Source organism: Eublepharis macularius, chromosome 2 (assembly GCF_028583425.1).
Source record: "Eublepharis macularius isolate TG4126 chromosome 2, MPM_Emac_v1.0, whole genome shotgun sequence".
Taxonomy (NCBI): Eukaryota; Metazoa; Chordata; class Lepidosauria; order Squamata; family Eublepharidae; genus Eublepharis; species Eublepharis macularius.
In genome coordinates this window covers 178,058,335-178,078,352 of record NC_072791.1, presented here as the reverse complement: position 1 = coordinate 178,078,352, position 20,018 = coordinate 178,058,335, and the positions used below count along the sequence as shown (strand labels likewise).

At 38.6% G+C, this 20,018-nt stretch overlaps 1 protein-coding gene across 1 annotated transcript in view; it reads left to right on the top strand.

Moving 5' to 3' along the window:
* The window catches only part of LRP1B (LDL receptor related protein 1B), a 1,076,743-nt gene that overhangs the window by 666,542 nt on the left and 390,183 nt on the right, over positions 1-20,018 (top strand). The window contains exons 22-24 of the mRNA XM_054970106.1: positions 8,601-8,801; positions 10,540-10,785; positions 13,280-13,477. Of these exons, the coding sequence (XP_054826081.1) occupies positions 8,601-8,801; positions 10,540-10,785; positions 13,280-13,477 (645 nt within the window). The remainder of the gene's footprint in view (positions 1-8,600; positions 8,802-10,539; positions 10,786-13,279; positions 13,478-20,018) is intronic.

Here is a 20,018-nt window from a genome sequence, read left to right as displayed (position 1 = left end):
GAATTACACTGAAGTATTATGAATAACTCATAAATAAACAGTGATTCACAGTTAACTCTCTGTCTTTGAGTTTCTCAGTATCCCATAATGTTCTGATTATTTTTTGTATTGTCATATAGTGTTATTTAGTATAGTAAATCTTGAATGCATTAATAGTACCCCCCCACTTCCACAGTCCATAATTAAGTACTTGGCATGAAGTCGAAAGAAAAATGGTGTTAGCAGTAAATACAAAAAGACTATGGAAATTGCATAGCCTTTGGATATTGGGAAATTCAAAATGACATTTACTTATATTACTTAAACATGCCTGCTAGCAACAATTAGACCTTTCAAATGGAATTTTAAAAGCCGCTATCACTATTGATAAATGGGATAGCATTGTTTCTGACATACACCTTTTATATAAGAATACCAGAAATGCTGGTTCACAAATATCTTTGTAATATCATTGTAATAGTTTGCATAATACAGATTTTAATAAGAAATGCCAACATAAATCTTCATTCGGTCTCTGATCTTACTAGATCCATGTTTGTGCAATAATGGCTGCTCTCTAGATGTCATGAACAGAGGATGCTAGTAAAGAGTTATACTATTGTTTTCTCATTTATTGTTGCCTTAAACTTACTTTGATAATTACATGTTGAAAACAAAAGCAATCAATGAATAAAAGAAGTATATCTTCAGGAAGATATAAATGTATAGACTAACAGAACTTAATTCCAGAAAAAAATAGGAATATTATTTTTGTAACGGCAAGAGATGGCCTTCAGGATTCTATAAAGTGCCACTATGTTGAATAACTGAGTGCATGAAGATGCATCAAAGCATATATTAATGGTAACATTTAATCCTACTTCACAATCCTGACATTTACTTCTGTTTCTTCTTAGCCACCACATACAAATTGCTTAAGTAAAATTGGTAAATGAAGTTGAAGGTTGCCAATGATGAACAAAAGTAGTGTACTAAAGTATGTTCCATAAACTGAAGAAGAAATTGTTGAAAAACTTTCCTGATTCATTAGATGAATATGGTGGAGGCAGAACTGAGCAAACTACAAAACCTTTTTCCTGACAAGCTCATTTATTATGTAAGGCAACCTAATGAAACATTTGGCACAAAACTGAATGGGTTTAAAAAGGGAGTCTGCAATAACTCTCATGCATTTATATTTAACACTTTCCACTGCAGCTTGCAGTTGGATCTAGATTTTAATTCTACTACAGTATACTCTGAGCTTCAGTGAAAACTGAATGTAGGCAGCTGTGACAGACTGTACTTTTTAAAAGCCTGGAAGTCCTGTACAAACAGTTGAAGGACTATTAAAGGTTAATCCTTCACAAACACAGAGAGCTTTGAGTGACAGGCTACTACAAGGAACCTGATTGGGTAGCATGGGCTGGAAAGAGGAGGGTCCGTTTTTCAGTCCTAGCTGAGAGGAATCATAAGTGAACAGTTGGGAGATGGAGTCCTAACAGAAAGCATAACACTGACAGGAAAACTGGGGAGACGTTGGCAAGGAAGTTTGAGAAGTAGGTGTAGACTCCCATTCGGGCCAAAGAAAGGGTTTAGATCTTCTAAGGAGAGGAGACTTTCCCTACCCAGTTGAACAGGGAGGTAGCTTTGGAGAGTGGAGAGATTCCTGGTCAGAAGTAGATGGAAATTCCTAAATCGAAAACTGACAAAGAATACTAAAAGGAAGTGTACCAGAATGTTTGGGGAAAACACGGGAACAAAAACCTCTAAACATAAGAATTTAAATATCTGTGAAGAACATAAGAACATGTGCATGTGCATGTACTAATTTTACCTCAGAGATATCTTTATTGAATTACCTCCGAAATTTTTGACCCCTGATTTCACCAAACCTTTCCTCTCTAAATAAATAAAATAGTTATTTTTGAATTTTAAAAATGCTTCTGGTGGGAAAGAGGAGGATGGAACGTCATAGCCGCTTAATGTCATTCACCTTCATACCTGGAACGGTGAAAAATCAGATCTCTTATTTTACCTTATTTGATTTGTTTTTTAGGTCTCATAAAGAGAGCTGAATGGATTTTTGAGTGGTTTGCTTTTCATATCAAACTTGTTTAGTGTAGTGTCACATGAGTGTAGTGTCACACTAGAATCCAGGAGACCCATTTTCAAAATTTCCACACTGCCATGAAGCTGTGTGAATGACCTTGGGCCACTCTAACATAACTCATTTTCTCAGCCTAAAGTAACTCACAAGGTTGTTGTGAAGATAAAATGGGGAAGAGAGAAATATGCTTGAATCTGTTCAGAAATGTCAATAATAGTATTAACATTGAAGAGATAAGATTAAGTTTCATTGGGTTTTGTACTTTCTAACCAAAATTGTTTTAAAGGAATGATAACTAAAATATCAAGTGAGATACTTTTTTAAAATTTTGAATATTATTACATACTTGCCCTCAGTTTATCTTCCTCCTCCTTCCTTTTATAATACGCCTACAGACTTTTACGTTCTCCAGAATTTTTTTAAAGAATACACTGTGGTCCTCTTGCCATTTCCTTTCTTCAAAAATCAAGTTTAAAAAATATTTTATGGGATTTCGTTTGATTGTGCTGGATTATTTTAAACATGGAACCATCTGGGAGCTTTTATGTGGTTGTATTAAATAACATCTTTATTATCATGGACAAATTGCAGAACTGTGAACTGAAAGCCCTGCAGTCAGAATTTATATTTTATTTAACTATTTTATTTTTTAAAAAAGCAGAATAGATGTAGGACAGATATTAAGTGAAGAACACAGGCTTAGATGGTGTCTAAAAAGCAGGAAAATGTATGTCATTAAGGATGGCAATTCACAAATCATTACATTCATATTAAAATAATCAATATTTCTGTGGCAATCAATCCCAAAGTTCTTCCTGTCTCCAAAGCTTTGAACCAATTCTGGGGATTTTGCCCACAAGCAAGACTTAGAGATTGGCCAGCCAATCAGATCCTCTGCAGCTTCACTGGATGTGAGGGTATATGCCACCTCAGGTTAAAATGGGGAGCTTTGATATATTTTCCTTTTGTTAGGGAGATTGCGGCTTTGAATAAAGGCATATGCTGAGTCAGGCTTTTCTTTTGAATTTGGTTAGGATTTGGGGGGTCAGGGTAGGGTAGAATTCTTGCTTGAATGAAGTAAACAAACACACTTTTTGAAGGGCCCACCACAATTTGTTTGGTTCTAAGGCCAAGTTCTCTAAAAGTTAATACAGTCAAGTTCTCTAAAAGTTAATACAGCAACTTGGAACCTAATTAGAAGCCAATTAGCAATTATTTGCTGAGGAGCCTTATCTGGAGGAAAAGGAATTATTTTTTCTCTCCTTAGCTTGTGTGTGTTTGTGTGTGTGTGTGTGAGTGAGTGAGTGCATGTCAAATTAAGCTCAGATTCAACTTGTAATCTCCTGGTGGGGAAAATTTACTGTGGAGTAAATTGCAAGCCAGTTGTATATTTTTGCTTATGATTCATTCCCCACTGTATCTTTTAACTGTTTCTATAACTTATTTCTTTCAAATAAATCTTTGATTGTTCTGTTTCAACCCTGTGCTGTCTGTCCTGTCAAAATATCTGTGGGGGAAGGGTTTCTAATCACTACACTATCAAGTACCACGTTCTAATCACCTCACTATCAAGTACCAGAAATAAAAGTCCTTTAGGGAACACAGAGCTACATGCTACCATCCTGTAAATAAAAGCTTATGAATATTGCGGCAGCTGGGGTTTAAACAAAAGGGAAGTATAAGGCAGAGTGTGGGGATAAGACTGCATTTAGTCTGAAGGGATAGTTTACCTCAGAGGTCTCCCCATGCAGTTCTCCTTTCTTATCTTTTCCCTATCACAACAAGGTGGCACCATAAATTAAAATCAGTGGCAGCTAATGTTGGCAGTCAGAATATATCTTATAAAGGAGTGACAGTCAGATATTAACTGTCACAATTTCCATAATGAATGCTTAATTGTAGTCATTTCCTTTAAAATATTAATATGGCATCCCATATATTTATATGTGTGCTGTCAAATTACAACCAATTTATGGCAAACCCGTCAAGAGGTTTCCAAGGCAGGTGAGGAGCAGAGGTGGTTTGCCATTGCCTATCTCTGCAGAGTAATCTCAGCCATCCTTGGCTGTCTCCCATCCAAGTACCAACTGGGGCCAACCCTGCTTAGCCTCACAAGTTGTAACAAGAATGGGCTATACCATGCCATCTTCCCATCAGTATCTTATATGCATTTGCTAAAACTAATAGAAAATATCTAGTCTACAGGAGTTTAAGAGGAATCTTCTATTACGTTTTTTTCACTTGTATTAAGTTAAAGGGAAGTGAAGTAAACATATTCGCTCTAAAAGCTTATATATTAATAAAACAGATTAAAATGGAAATATCATCAGTAACTATAAGTGAATATCAGTTCACTTTGGGATGTGGCCAGTTTACTTGCCAAGTGCATTTCCCATTAGTTCTCCATTGCCCTAGTTTAGACAATTAAATGGAACCTCCTCACTTAGGCCAAATAGGGTGACAGACTTGAAGAGAAAAGCAACTTAGAATGAGTTTGAGAAATGACTGGTTGAGACAGCTGAGAACAAATATTAATGTAAAGGCTATTGAAAAAGACAGTGAAGAGAAATCTGAATAAGGGAGAAAAGGCTAGAAAACCAGCTAGATTTAGAAACAGAACAAGTCATATCATCAACTGAAAATCTGTACAAACTGTTAGTGTCTGATGCAGAATTGCAACACTTATTTACCTGAACAAAGTTAGGATTTAGAGAGATGTGAACAATGATCCTATATGGGCAAACTTTGCAGAGGTAGAAATATTCATGGTAATTAGGGGTATTTGAAACCACTGTGGTGACTAGGATCTTGAGAACTCAGGCTCAGATCCCCACTCTACCATTGAAGCTCTTTGTGTGACTTTGGGTCAGTCACTCTGATCCTAATACACTTAACAAAGTTGATGTAAGGATAAAATGGGGAGAGTTATGTTGTAAACTGCTTTGGGTTCTCATTGAAGGTGGAATGGGATATTTTTAAAATAAATAAATAAAATCACATTAAACAACACAGCACCATAGAATCAAGAAACTTCCTTAATAGTTAACTTCTAGCCAGAGGCCAGAGAGGGAAAGGCCATGGGAAACCTTAGAGCTTCTCATAGAAATAGAAAATGACTAGTGTTACACAAAACCTGGACTTCCAGTATTCAGTTGAAATCTGCCATTGGCCATTATTATCTATGAATACAGAATAACATCTTTCTGTTGCAGCAGAAAAAAATCCTTTGCATTGATTGGAACAGAGTAGAAACCAGTTGGGTATTATGATGGATGTATTTCATACTATACTTCTATGGTGCAATTCAGCTAGTTGAAATTCCAAAGTTCTGAGCTGTTGGTTTTCTGGATGATATGGAATCTAGGTGATGGTAGATAGTGGTGATTCTACAAGCTTTTGCACTTGAGAGAGTGGGAAGCTGATTGCTTCCCCTTCCTCCAAGGTGATGAATCTTTGCCCCTCGAAAACAGAGAACATTCTGTTTTCACATTAGCTGAATGAAATAAGATGAGCTTTTCCTTTGCCCTTATAAAGGTATTTAAACCTGGAGTACCTTTGCCGACCCCCCCCCCCCCAGGAATTCATAGACCACAGTTTAAGAAATGCTGTACTAGATAGATAAACTTTCATTTTTATAACCCTAGTTGATTTGAGAAATCACATATGGGAATGATGCTACACTCACAATTGTCCACCCTAAGAAGCACCCAGATTATGTACCCATAATCCTATATGACAAATAACAAATATCAGCTGTTTAGCAGGGAAAACAGGAGGCTGATACTTAGTACCATGTTAATCTGAACATCACATATTTTAGTATTCAAACATACAATCTCAGTTCAAATCTAGTATATCAAGGACATTAGTGTAAGCTAGAGATGGGCACAAACCAGGAAAATTCCGAACCATGCAGTTCATTCCGTTTCATGAACCATAAACCATGAACTTTTATGAACTTGCCTCAGTTCACGAACCAGTTCGTTCAGTTCACGAAAACGTCACTTCCAGGTCTGCAGAGCCCACCCCCTCCCCATTGCCTATGAAACTGATTGATCAGCTCCAGGCTGTCTGCAGTGACAAACCAAAATACGAACTAAACAAACCAGGTCAAAATGAATTGTGGTTCATGAGAAATGAGCTCCCACGAACTGCTGGTTCGTGATCCACGAACCAGCCTGATTCGTGGCAAACTTTGGTTTGTAACTCGGTTCCTACCCATCTCTAGTGTAGGTATTTTCTTCTAGAGAACTATTTACTTTATGAAAATTAATATGACTAAACTTCTGTATATATATTTTAACTGTGTTATTTTTTAATATAAACAACCATGGAGCGCTTTCTTTGAGCCATTATTGTGGAACTTTTGACCACCGTGCATACATCACCAGTATTGAAGTGGTTCACTAAGTTTTGTCTATGTTCTTGCTGAATTGGTGAGTCTAGCAATAGCCCTACTACGCTGCATACCTCTGAGGTGATTGTAAGTAATTGCTTAAGTAATGTGTGAATTAGATTAATCTTCAAATTCATTTATTCAAATTCCTTTCTATAAACAAAAATATTTTAATTGCATTAAACACCATTATATAGCTAGCTATAAAAAAAATCAAGTAAGGTTGATTAAAACAATATTAAAATTTACCAGCATACAATGGCTTGAAAAGAAGTAGAAGCATACTAATTCCTAATATTTTGCTCCTGTTGTCCGTAATACATGACTAATCTTTTAATCTTGATTAAAAGGAAACTTTAAAGTTTGGTGGAAGGGTGTGAAAAAGGTCAATTTTTAATAAACAGTTAAGGATAATAAAGGTTTCCTTCTAGAAGTTTTAATGTAGAGCTGCCAGATTCTTTATCAGCATATTTAAAATAGGCATTTTACACTCCAAAAATTTAGTAGTAAGTTATTACCTGAAGAGTGAAAAGTTTTTCAGAGTACTAAAATGTCTATTGTCATCAAAACGTTTATTATAATTTTAGTCAAAGGTATGAATAAACATGGGTACCTGACAGAAGGCACATCATTCTCATGCAAAGTTGGCAACAGTATGTTTGTGGTAATAAATTTGAGGGAACAGCAATCAGCTGCTGCTGCACAGTGCTCTAATCCTGCAAGGAAATGGGTCCCATGGTTGCTTGGCCAGCTGATCCACTGAGCACAGTGGGGCAACTGCCAGACACCCCAAACTACATTTTTTCACTGTCCTCTACCTAGGGCGAAGAGGTTCTTGATGAGGGAGTATGCTAATGGCCAAGTACAGGGATGCCAACATACCTGCCTCCATCATAGGCAGCTCTCCTGGGTACATTTTTCTAGGTATATACTCCATTGTATGACATGGGGCATGCTGCTGGGTGAGTCTGGCTTGGGTTGTCCCCATGTTCAGACATCGCTAGCCTTGGATGAGGGAACCAGCATTGTCAAGGCTGTAACCAGGTTCGTGTGAGGGGGACAGGGGAGGTAATTGTGGATTCCTGGCCTGGGGCAGCTTGATTCCTGCTCCTGCTCACCTGTTGGTATGTGGTTGCTTCTATGGTTTGTGATCCCAGAGATGGGGGTGGGTACCTGTAAGTGTTCTGAAATGAGACATGTTAGCTTCACAACATGGACTTTGCTCAGCCCCTTGGGTGGGGCCCCTCTCTGTGCCTCTTTTACCCCTCTCAGGATAGCACTGTTAGTGTTCTTAACATCATACAGTCACATTTGTATTTTCCTCAGAGTTAGACAGAATGCATAGTTAGTTCCTTACCCTTATGTTCAAAATAACATCATTTAAAAGCCTAACGACATGAAACACTGAGAGTTCTTGAAACAGAGCACCCAGAGTTTTTAAAAAACTCATTCAGGTGTCATGTGGGGCAGTGTTTCAGTTTGGTACCATGAGGGCCTTCAGTTATGCTATTTTCCTGATATCCTTTGGAGGGGAGGTATACTATTCATCCTGTTGTGAAACTGTATGTGTACTGGTATCAATTGTGTGTGCACTTGATACCAGTTGAGAGATACCACTTGATACCAGTTGGCTGGTTGGGAGAGCCTGGGGTTGACCTTCCCCTGGCAGGGCTTATAAACAGGCAGGGAAAGCAAGACCGAGGAAGAATGGCATGTCCATGATCTAGAGCTATATGTGAGAGGTGGATTGCTGGGAAAGAGAGGGAGTAGGGTGTGATGGAAACCCTCCTCCTCTCCCCATTCTGAGGCCACTTGTGACCCAACCAGCCTGAAGCAAACCCAGATTCTGACCTCAAAGGAGAGGGTGCAACAGTTCTGAGCACAGAACTCACAGTGTATCATGTAATTAAATCCTAAGCTAGACATTGTGACAAGTTTGAGGTTGTAGCTTGTGTTGTAAAATAATGCTTTAAAATTCGAAGCTAAGTTATCCTCAAGATATTTGCTCATTTTATAAAGTGCTATTAACTTTTTTTAAAAACAAGAATGATAATTGGAGTAGTGTTTGTTAATTGTTTTCAAACTGATTATGTGTATTTGTTTCTCTTTTCCAAGGGAGATGTATTAGTAAAGCATGGCTGTGTGATGGAGACATTGATTGTGAGGATCAGTCTGATGAGGATGATTGTGAAGGATATATGTGTGGACCACCAAAATACCCTTGTGCTAATGACACTTCCATCTGTTTGCAACCTGAAAAGCTCTGCAATGGGAGAAGAGATTGTCCTGATGGATCTGATGAAGATGTTCTTTGTGGTATTTCATGTTTGATCAAATCCAAATCTGTAAAAGAAAAGAAATGTTTCCTATATATATATATATATATATATATATATATATCATGTATATACAGCGTCCCCTTGGAAATATTCATAATGTTAAAGCTTTGCATAGCTAGAATTGTTAGCTTTGCATTCTCATCATTTACCATGGCTTTGCTATGTTTCAATTTTCATCAGCTATCTCTAAAATTCCACTACTGTATTGAACTGCATAATTCCATATATCCCAATACTGTCTGATTGGAATAGAGTTTTGTGCTTTGCACTCAGTGATACTATTCCATATTTTAACTCCCCCTTCATGAAGTTCACTGGATTTGAAATTTTCATCCAAATATATAGGCTGCCTTATAATGGTAGATACATCTTCTACTTAATTCAAGCGTACTTCTACCAGATATCTTTTTTTTGTTTTTGTATTTTGAAATGGCAGCCATATGGGTTGGAGAACTGAAATCACTCTTTTCCTGATATGCATTAATAGTATGAATAGAGAGGTGATTAGGTAGTTGTGAATGGAAAAATTAGCATTTATATTTTTTATTGGAATCATAAAACTAGGAGGAATCATGGTGCAGCTAACCAACTAGTGCATAGAGATGGGCACGAACAGCAATACGAACTAAAAAAAAGCCACAAACAGCCCAATCTGCTGTTCGCGAACAAGCTGTTTATGAGGCCCCATTCTAAATGAACAGGAGGTCGTTGCAAGACTTGTTTGTTGCTGTTTGTTGCTGTTCATCAAGCCAGAAAGTCTGGCACCTGCAATCAGTTCCCTTGGCAATTTAGGCAGGGATTGTCTGAACTCTGTCTGAATTCCTGCTGTTGCCCCGGAAAACCCAATCTAAGCCCAATTTAGCTTGATAGGCAGGTCTTCCTTTCAAGTGTGGAGCTCCAAATTTGTTACAAGGGAACAAATACCAGGGGGGAGGAGGACTCCCAGTTCTGGCTTAGTTTGCAGACAGTGAGAGTGAGAGACAGTTGCTGTTGGCATTTTGATAGAGAGAGTGCATTGAATTTTCTTTGTGTGTGTGTGTGTGTGTGGGGATAGGGATCTACCCCTTCAAGTTCCAGGGCTGCTGCCAGGCTCTGGGCCAAGCTATTATTTATAATTGGGACCTTTCCTGCTGCCTGCTCAGGTAAGGTTTCTGGGAGTGGTGCGGTAGGTGCGGCCTGCTGGCCCTCATGACCAGCCAACCATGGACATGTTCGTGAACAGGGCCATGTTTGTGGTTGTTCGTGAGTCCTTGTTTGTGGATGGCAACGGACAATGAACATCATGTTCGGGTTTTTTTCTGTTCGTGCCCATCTCTACTAGTACAAGCCTCATATCAGTTGCCCACAGACTGATTGTACAAGGTACTACAATTAAGAGAAAAAAACAATTTCTGAGAAAAAACACATTCAGTATATCCCCCAAGCAACCAATTCAAATATTTATTATTACTCCTAAGATGCATGTTGCATTTGGTTCTAGTGGATTTCATTACTGTTACTCCAATTCATGAAGCCATGTAATTTGTCCTTTATTAATTTGATATATGCCTCTGACTTGTTCCTGAAGAGCTTTTCTTGTTAATTTTCTCCAGTCTAAAACTACTACATTCTGCTGTAACCCTGTTTCTTACAAATCTTACAGTACCCATGTTCCTATTTATGAAATTGTGTTGTATATCTGAAAAGCTGTTGATTGGCTTCTGATTTTATTTCAGATGAATGTTCACTTAACAATGGTGGCTGCAGCCACCAGTGTTCGGTAATTCCTGGAGGGAGAATTGTATGTTCCTGCCCCCCAGGACTATACTTGAATTCAAACAATAAATCCTGTGAATTTGTGGATTATTGCTCTAAACACCAGAAGTGCAGCCAAGTGTGTGAACAGCATAAAAATACTGTTAAGTGCTCCTGTTATGATGGTTGGAAGCTCAATAAAGATGGTGAAAGCTGTGCTAATATTGGTAAGTTGGCATTTACGGACTATTCACCACCGTAGAACTCCTTTTATGAAAATTTAAGAGAAACAAAATAAGACCTGTTCACTTTGGAAAAAGAGCATGAGTCTTTGGATTATCACTAACTCTTAAATGTCCGTTAAATCTTAAATTTATTTTTGATTGTATTTCAGAGGGTCATTCACAGGCTATAAATAATTATCATATAATTACAAAAATTGATCTAACAATAGGTTAATAAATGTATATTTTACATTAATGATAGTTACGAGCATGAAATATCTAACAAGATCAGATCTGAGAAACAGATACTCTTTATTCTAGCCACTATGGGAGCATCCTGAAGTGCTGATTTTAGAAGGTTTTTAATAAACATTTTAGAATGTTTTCAGAATGTGTGTCACATTGCAAAAACATCCCGTGGCGGTTGAGATAACTAGATCCTATGATCTGAAATACACATAGGAACCCCATGTTTTTACATCTGTACACTGAGTGTGCTTTCTACTATGAAATGTTATGAAATGGAAATGCACAACTTAAGAAGTACAGCAAGATGTTCCAGTTACTTAGTTATTGCTTGTAGTAGTAGTAAATAAAGCTTCATTTTTCTTACTGACATAGGACTGTTCAAATTTAAGTTGTTTTAACTTGAATTCAGGACATCAGTCTAGTGTCCCTTTGGAAGACTTAGGTTACCTATGGTATCAACAAGACATTTGCTCAACTATTGATTATATTTGGAACAAGATGACTTCCCTTTTTTGCATCTTCTTATTTTGATTGCTCTTTAAAGAAAAATCTAGTCTTTTGTTTTGTATTCAGCTTCTAGTGAGTGTCAGGTTTGGGGGCTATTACTTAAACTGGCATGGCATGGCATTAGACCCTTTTCTGAAGAAAACCCATCTTGAAGAATGGCTAATAGGAAAATAAACTGTTACCATGAAAACCTGGGAAGGGTGGGGGGGGGATCTAATGACTGGTGGATATTTAGGGGGTGGCTATAACATATAACAACTGACAACATTTTAATTTGCATTCTCCCCATTATGTATGTATTGTATGTATTTATGCATGCATGCAGCATTAGGGTTGCCAGCCTCCAGGTAGTGGCTGGAGATCTCCCGGAATTACAACTGGTCTCAAAGCCACAGAGATCAGTTCAGCTGGAGAAAATGGCTACTTTGGGAGGGTGGACTCTATGGAATTATGCCATGCCAAGGTCCTTTCCCTCCCCAAACCCCACTTTTTTCAGGTTTCTCCAGGTTTCTCCAACTTGGAGCTGTCAACCCTAGCATACATGCATGCATGTATTTATTTATATATTTATTTATTAAATTCATACTCCACCCTCCCCATGAACAGGCTCAGGGCAGCTTACAACAAAAAAAACCATCATGCATTAAAATAATAATAATATTTAAAAGCTCAGTACAACACAGAGTACAAGACTGGTGCCATAAACAATACAGGCTATGTCAAATTATCTAAAAACCATGGATACAGCTGTGGCGCAAGCCTGGGGCAGCCAACAATGGAATATGTGGGGAGACAAGCAGGGGACAATTCTCTGGCTCTCAACCAAAGGCCCGGCAGAACATTGTTTTACAAGCAGATGTGTTCTATCAACTTATTAAAAATTAAGAAATACTAAAATGCATTTATATAGTAAATTTTCATCTTACCCTTCCTCTAAGGAACTCAGGGTGGCATACATTGGTGTTCCCACCTTCAGTTTACCTTGACAACAACTCTGTCATGTACATTACACTGAGGGCCAAACTACAAGTAATGAATCACACAGATTGGACACTTCTCAGCTTCCCTCAAGTTTTGATGGGAAATGTAGGCAGCTTGGCGGAATGTTGGACAAGTGACAGTTGAAAAGTCCATTGGACAGCAATCAGAGAGCCAAGCTGCAAGACCAGGATGCCTACATTTCCCATCAAAATTTGAGGGAAGCTGACAAGTGTCCAACCTGTGTCGTTCGTCACTTGTAGCTTGGCCCTGAGTGACTGACCCAAGATCATACAGTGAGCTTCATGGCAGTGACAATTTGAATCCTAGATTCCAATCCAATACTCTAACCACATTCAATCTTTTTAAAACAAGTCCCCCCCCCCCTTTACACAACTTTTTCTCAACTCGTGTTACCCATAGTCAGTTTACGATATTATAACTCTGGCACACAGAATGTTTACAGTGCAATCCTAACTAAGCAGTCCCTTCTAAAGCAATTCAAGTCAATGGGTTTATAAGGCTATCTTTTCTTAGGATTACACTGTAGGTCAGTTTGTCTAATTAGCAATGTTATAGCTCATAGATTAGCAAAATTTACATTTGAGCTGCGTTTGAGAAAATGTATCAGAAAATAGGTGTAGTAATACCAATTTCATAAAGATTCCAGAAGAGAATATTATCAGTGAATGATTTTATCATTATCTTTTAATGATCTACTCCATAATACATTTTCCACAAAAAGTTTTCATTGTCTTTCCAGATCCATTTGAAGCTTTCATAATTTTCTCCATTCGGCATGAGATCAGAAAGATCGATCTTCATAAGCGGGACTACAGCCTGTTAGTTCCTGGTCTGAGAAATACAATAGCACTTGATTTTCACTTCAATCAGAGCTTACTGTACTGGACAGATGTGGTAGAGGATAAAATTTACAGAGGCAAGCTTTCAGAAACTGGAGGTATCAAACAAAATTTGAATTTTATTTTTTTAACAATAAGATGGTGAACATACTTTGATCAAAATATTTTTCTCAGTTAATTAGTTAAAATGTATTAAAAAGCATACAGTCCAAATGTCATTTCCAACAGATGTTCTTTTTTTCACTGTTTAACGCTGTCATGCTTTATATCATAGCTACTTTTAGACAAGCTTCCTTTGCTTAGTCAGCTCAGTATTTGGGAAAGACCTAAGATATTCCCAGTGTGAATACCTACAACCTCTCATTCCTCCACTTATCTAAAGAGTGACAGAGTGCCAGTTGTCTTGTTGAATATATTCTGTACTTGAAAAAATTTTTGCACGAATGCCTATGAAACTCCTCTCTTCCAAATTTCTGCCCAGGTTTCAGGATTCTATGTTGCTAAAACATATTTTACAAAAAAGGAATTTATAATGACAGAATTAGATGTTCTAAAGTTTTATTTCTGGAATGCAAGATGTAAAAGTAAGGAAAATTAAAGGTTATGAAAAGAACTTCCACTGGATCATTAGTTTATAAGGGGATTTTTTGGTTATACCCCAGCATTCTTGTACAAGTTAACAAAGTAAATATATCTCTTCAAAACTAGCCAAGGGGAGTATTTTTTATTGTTTCTTTTTATTTTTCTGCAGAGGTACTACATTACAGTATTAAGACATAATTTACATCTGGAAATATTTAATAACTTTATTTGTAATATTTTATTATCTTTCTGTGAGATTGATCAGATGGAAAAAATAGTTACGTGTGTGTGTGTGTGTTTCTGGCACAGAAGGGAATAGTTTTGAAGCTTTCTTTTTATATATTGCACAACAATGGTGTACTTGTGCAGAAAGAAGAAGATGTGTGTGTGTGTGTGTGTGTAGTAACTTCTTTGAAATAAATAAAACTGAGCTGGATCCAATTATCCATGAGAACAGCTCTGCTCTGAATGGATTTTCACAACTTCCTCTTCCTGCTGCAGCCACTAGTGCCCCCCAATCTGTTCCTGATGGCTTGGGGTTTGGGGATATAGTGGCATGTGGTATGGAAGGCTGCCATCCCAGCAATAAATCCTTGAAATTGTAAACCTTCTCTTTTGTATAACTGAAAATATCTTCTGCTTAAATCTATTTGGATCAAATCGATGGATTTGGTAAAAAAAGTTTATTTTGAAGGGAATGTTTTATGTTGCTAAAAAGCCCTGTTGCACTCCTGTAGGGAAAAAAACCCAACACATAAGGAGCTTTGTTTTAATGAAGAACTTTTAAAATAAGTTATTCTGCTCATGCTTCTGTGAAAGGTAGTAAACCTTCTTTTACTGAAGTTGTTTTAAAACAATGTTTTCAATATTTAAAAAATCTCAAAGGAACAAACTTTTAAAGCTCAAAATCCATTATTAACATACCAAATTTCATTTTCTTTTTGCTTCAAAATATCCAAAACAGAATTCAAATAAACAAGAGTAACTTTAGGAATCCGCTTATCACTGTTATTAAACTTTTGAGCCAGTCCATTTGCTGATGGTTGTTGAATTTGTTCATGTAATGCAGAGATCTCTCAGTACTTGGTGGATTGAGTCTAGGTCACCTTCATTCCCCTTCAGCTTCCCATAGATGATAAATGCATTGTCATACTGGTGTTATGCATCTTTTTAAAAACAAGCTAGAGTCAACGGTAAAAAGCAAAGTGGCAAACTTTGCAAATGATGTGAAATTATTCAGAATACTGAAAATCTAAGCACAGTTGAAAAACATCTGATCTGGGTGAATGAATGAGTGTAAAGGCAAGCACATTGGAGCAAAAAATATAAACTTGTGAGAAGGCCCATTGAAAGACTTATGAAACAGCAGTAGCTGCAAAGAACTGTTATTTTTCTGCAATCATTAAATCATGTCCATCCCAGCTGTTTGAGATATCTTGACATTTTGACCCTTTTTCCTGGACCAAGAACAGTCAATTAGCATTGACACCTCTGTGAAGTTTTTTTTTTTTGCTTATAAAATGGCTCGAATACATGCTGATCGGGATGCCACCTGTAGGTGAGGCAGAAGTAATGCTTAACACACAGTCCATCCTGTTTCTGAATCGTTTTGACCCAGTAACATTGATGGATATTGACCGAATTCTGGCATCTCTGAAGGCCACAACTTGCCCATCCTGGCCACTAAAATCTTGTAAAGACCACAAAACGGAGCCCTTGATATCTATCATAAATCAGTCACTAACTCAAGGTACCTCCTTCAGCCTTTCAAACAGGTGGTCCTCCATTTACTTCTTTAAAAAATGATCCTTACACAAAAATTATGTAGCCCATTACTGCCCAGTTTCTAATTTACCCTTTCTGGGCAAAGTGGCTAAGATAGCAATAGCCAACCAACTCCAGGCTTTCTTGGACAACTCTCATGCCTTGGACCCTTTTCATTCTGCTTTTAGACCAAGCTATGGGACAGAGATGGCTCTGGTAGCTCTAGCTGATGACCTCCACCTTAAAGTAGACAAAGGACATGCTTCATTGTTGTTCCTCCATACAGTAGACTATGCTGAGAGATTTGGAGGCAGAAGTAGGTATCAGGATACGCGCCTTGGACTAGTTTAAATCATTCCTCATGGGATGAAGTCAAAAGATTGCTCTTGGAGACCAACAATCCTCATTGTGGAAATTATCATGTGGGGTTCCACGAGGCGCAATCTTATCCCTCATGTTATTCAATCTCTATGTAAAGCCTTTAGGAGAACTCATTCGTAGCTATGGAATTTGATGCCATCAATACGCAGATGACACCCATCTCTTTATCTCATTATCCAAATTCCTTGGTTATGCAGTAGAGGTACTAAGTAGTTACTTGACAGTTGTTGTTGACTGGCTGAAGCAAACAAATTGAAATTAAATCCAGACAGGACAGAAGTGATGCTGGTTCGAAAAGCAGAGATCTTGAAGGATGTTGCACTTCCAACCTTTGATGGGGTTCAGTTGATCCTGGGTGACTCAGTTAAGAACCTAGGCCTTATAACCAGATCCAGCACTGCTGCTATAGAAACAAGTAAATGCAGCTGCAAAACAGACCTTCTCAACAGACCTTCTCACAACTCAAACTAGCCTGGAAGATGGCCCTCTACCTTGACAAGCTGATCTGGCCACCCGGATTCATGGCACAGTAGCATCAAGATTAGACTACTGTAATGTTCTCTACATAGGTCACCCCTCAAAGTTGACTCGGAGACTCTAGCTGGTGCAAAATGTTGCCGCTCGTTTACTCTCAAGAGCTACATGAAGCATGCATATCACTACTATTCTGCAGTCACTCCACTGGCTTCCCATCAACTACTGGGCCCAATTCAAGATCATGACTATCACATTCAAAGCCATGGCCTTGGCCCCACATATCAGTGCAACTGCCTCTCCCCCTATGTTCTACCACGGCATCTTTGCTTAACTGAACAAGGCCTTCTGCAGATACCAACTAATAGTTGGGTAAAATTAACATCTACCTGTACACGTGCTTTCTCAGTGGTAGCCCTAACTTATGAAATGGCCTGCATGAAGAGATCAGGAAAGCTCCCACTCTTCTAGCTTTCTGCAAGCTATGGAAAGCTGAATTATTTGGGAGGGCTTTCTATCCAGATTATAGGGCTGTGTCATAAGAAGTAGCTCATAGAGATGCCTTGGTAGGGACAGGGACTGTATACTATTCTGTTGGGTACTGTCTGCTGTTGTAGATATGTGCTTTCCAGGGAGTTTCCATGCCACTAAACATGTCATGTAAATTAGTTACGTTTTGCTTCAGAAAAATATAATCTCTGTGCTCAGCTTTATACATGTTTTCCAAATTTCTGCTTTCATACCTTATTCTCTCTGACTGAATGTTCTAACCGTTGTTCATTATTGTACTTTGCTCAATGAATGTCATAGCTGTTGATTATATTGTATTTTCATCTGCACTGTGTAATCCACCTTGAATCTCAGTGAGAAAGATGGAATAATAATAATAATAATAATAATAATAATAATAATAATAATAATAATAGAGTGAACTAGCAATAACAATCCTGGAAAGAGATCATATGTTAATGGTCTGGGTTTTTAACTAAAGGAGGTTAACGTTCCTTAATTACTGTCAATGTTTCGGGGAGGGGGGGTAACTGTTAAAAGATGACTCTCTGATGGTTCTGTTGAAGCAGCCCTGAGAACAAGGACAAAGTAATTCCTTCAAGGAGAAGGGAAAGGGCAGATGTATGAAGCAAAAACACCTGGAGTCTGATGGGGAAAGGGAGACAAGTACAGAGATCACTGTAAATGGATTGAAGCACCTTTGGGAAAATCAGAATCTTTCTTTTGGTAATCTGATGTAGGGGTAGCTGATCTGTTGCCTTGTAGGAGGGCCTCTTTGTCTTTACCTGTGCTCTACTTGTGTATTAGTGAATAAAGTAAATGGTACAGAATGTTACTAAGTCTCTGGTGCTCTTTCCATGGAACTTTTCAGAGCACAGAATAGAAGGAGCATAACTGTATCATAGTTTTTGCAACAGTATGGAAAAGGCTAGCTAGGGAAGTGGTGCTCTTTCCCTTGTTCTGTGTGAAGAACATTTTGTTTAAGATTTTTGTGGGGAAAAACAGTTGGATAGGGTGGGCAGGACAGTTTCCTGAAATTTAATTGGAGAACGAAGTTAAAGAGAGATCCCCCCCCCTTTTTTTTGGTTTTATAACATGAGAAATTGGACTCATCCAAATGAAATTGTTTTTCTATAGTTCAGAAACCATCAAAGAAAGTAGGCCTGTAAACAACATTTGATAAACATATGGGAAATTACTGCCTGAAGATGTAGCAATGACTGTAACAGCTTTATACGAGGATTAGAAATATTGTATTGTTGGCTATCAGCCACATGTACTAAATTGGAAACTCCATGTTCAGAAGCAGTATTGCTCTGAATATCTGTTGCAGAGGAACAAAGCATAGGGGAGGGCTGTTGTCTTCATGCTCTGTGGATAGGCTTCTGGAAGCATCTGGTTTACAAGTACTAGAGTACTGGATTAGATGGAACCTTGAGTCAATAAAGTAGAGCTGTTTTTAAGGTCTTGTCTGACATCTGCTTGGTGGGTGCTTGTGAAGGTCAGTGTGTTAAATGACATAAATGCCATTAAAAATAGTGTGAGGTGACCAGAGTCCTTCTCCTGACAGACTGCACCCAAATGGCTTTCTAAATGCAGTAATTTCATATGAATCATCAGAGAAACAGGTTTTTTTTTTAAAAAAAAACTTTTTATTTACTACAAGAAACAAGAGAAATAAGATTGTTCAGGAAAGAAGCTTAAAACAATTTATAAGTAACACACAGCTTTTCCTGGGCTCATTATGTTAGAACGTGTCACTTGTCAGCTCCTGGGTACAGAGAACAGTTATCAGCCAAGCTTTTATGGGCCTTCCTTTGGCCTCAGGATTCTCACAGTGTAAATGTGAGTTCCTCCCAGAAACCACAAATCTTTAGCCAGTTTCTCTTAGAAACTGAGAGTCCCTCTACACGTTACTAAGTACATAGGGAAGATGGTTGTTGTGGGTTTTCCGGGCTGTATTGCCGTGGTCTTGGCATTGTAGTTCCTGACGTTTCGCCAGCAGCTATGGCTGGCATCTTCAGAGGTGTAGCACCAAAAGACAGAGATCTCTCAGTGTCACAGTGTGAAAAAGATGTTGGCAGGTCATTTGTATCTACTCAGGAGGGGTGGGGTTGAGCTGAGTCATCCTGTAAGAGTTTCCCAGGGTGTGGAATGCTCAAGTGAACCTCCAGCTTTCCATGTACTCGCTCGCACACTGACAGTTGAGTTTGTTCCACGTGAATTCATTCATTCATTTGATATCAACTGCTAAAAATTTTCCAGTTCCCCCCACATCCATTCATTGAAATGCAGATCTTGACACTTTCTCATACCTTAAAGAAATGCAAATTGGGAATTCAAAGGAGCCTACAGTACTTGTTGCAGGCTAGTGCTGAAAGGGAGGGAGAGCTAGGGGGGCAAGGGGACAAAACACACCAGACAACCATGATGGAGTTGAAAGAGGCCACACCTTTATTGATTTACAGCTTGTGGAGCATTGGCACTGCATAGGGCATGGATCCAAGCATCAGCTGACCTGCCTGGCAACTGATGACCCACCACGCCCCTTCAGACCGCTGATTGGGGGGGAGCCATGGGATGACAGTTAATGGGATACTATGTGGATGTACACCCTTGTGTGGATCCCCTGCCACCTGAGAGTGAGGCGGACCTGACAGCCCCTAAGCTGGGCATGCACCTGCCATGCCTCACTCTCCAGACCCCTTATAGGGATCCCCATAATAGGGAAACTGAGCTCACGGGCCCTGTCCCCCCCCCAACAGATCGATGCTCAATGCCCCGACTGTCTACTCCACTCCAAAGTTGTGATGAAAGGGAGGATTGGGTGGGATGCTGGCCATAAGGCGAGTGCTGAGGGGTTTGGTGAGCTTCTCCTCACAAGGGGCCATAGTGGACCTGAGAGGAGATCCTGGTTCCTAGGTCCCC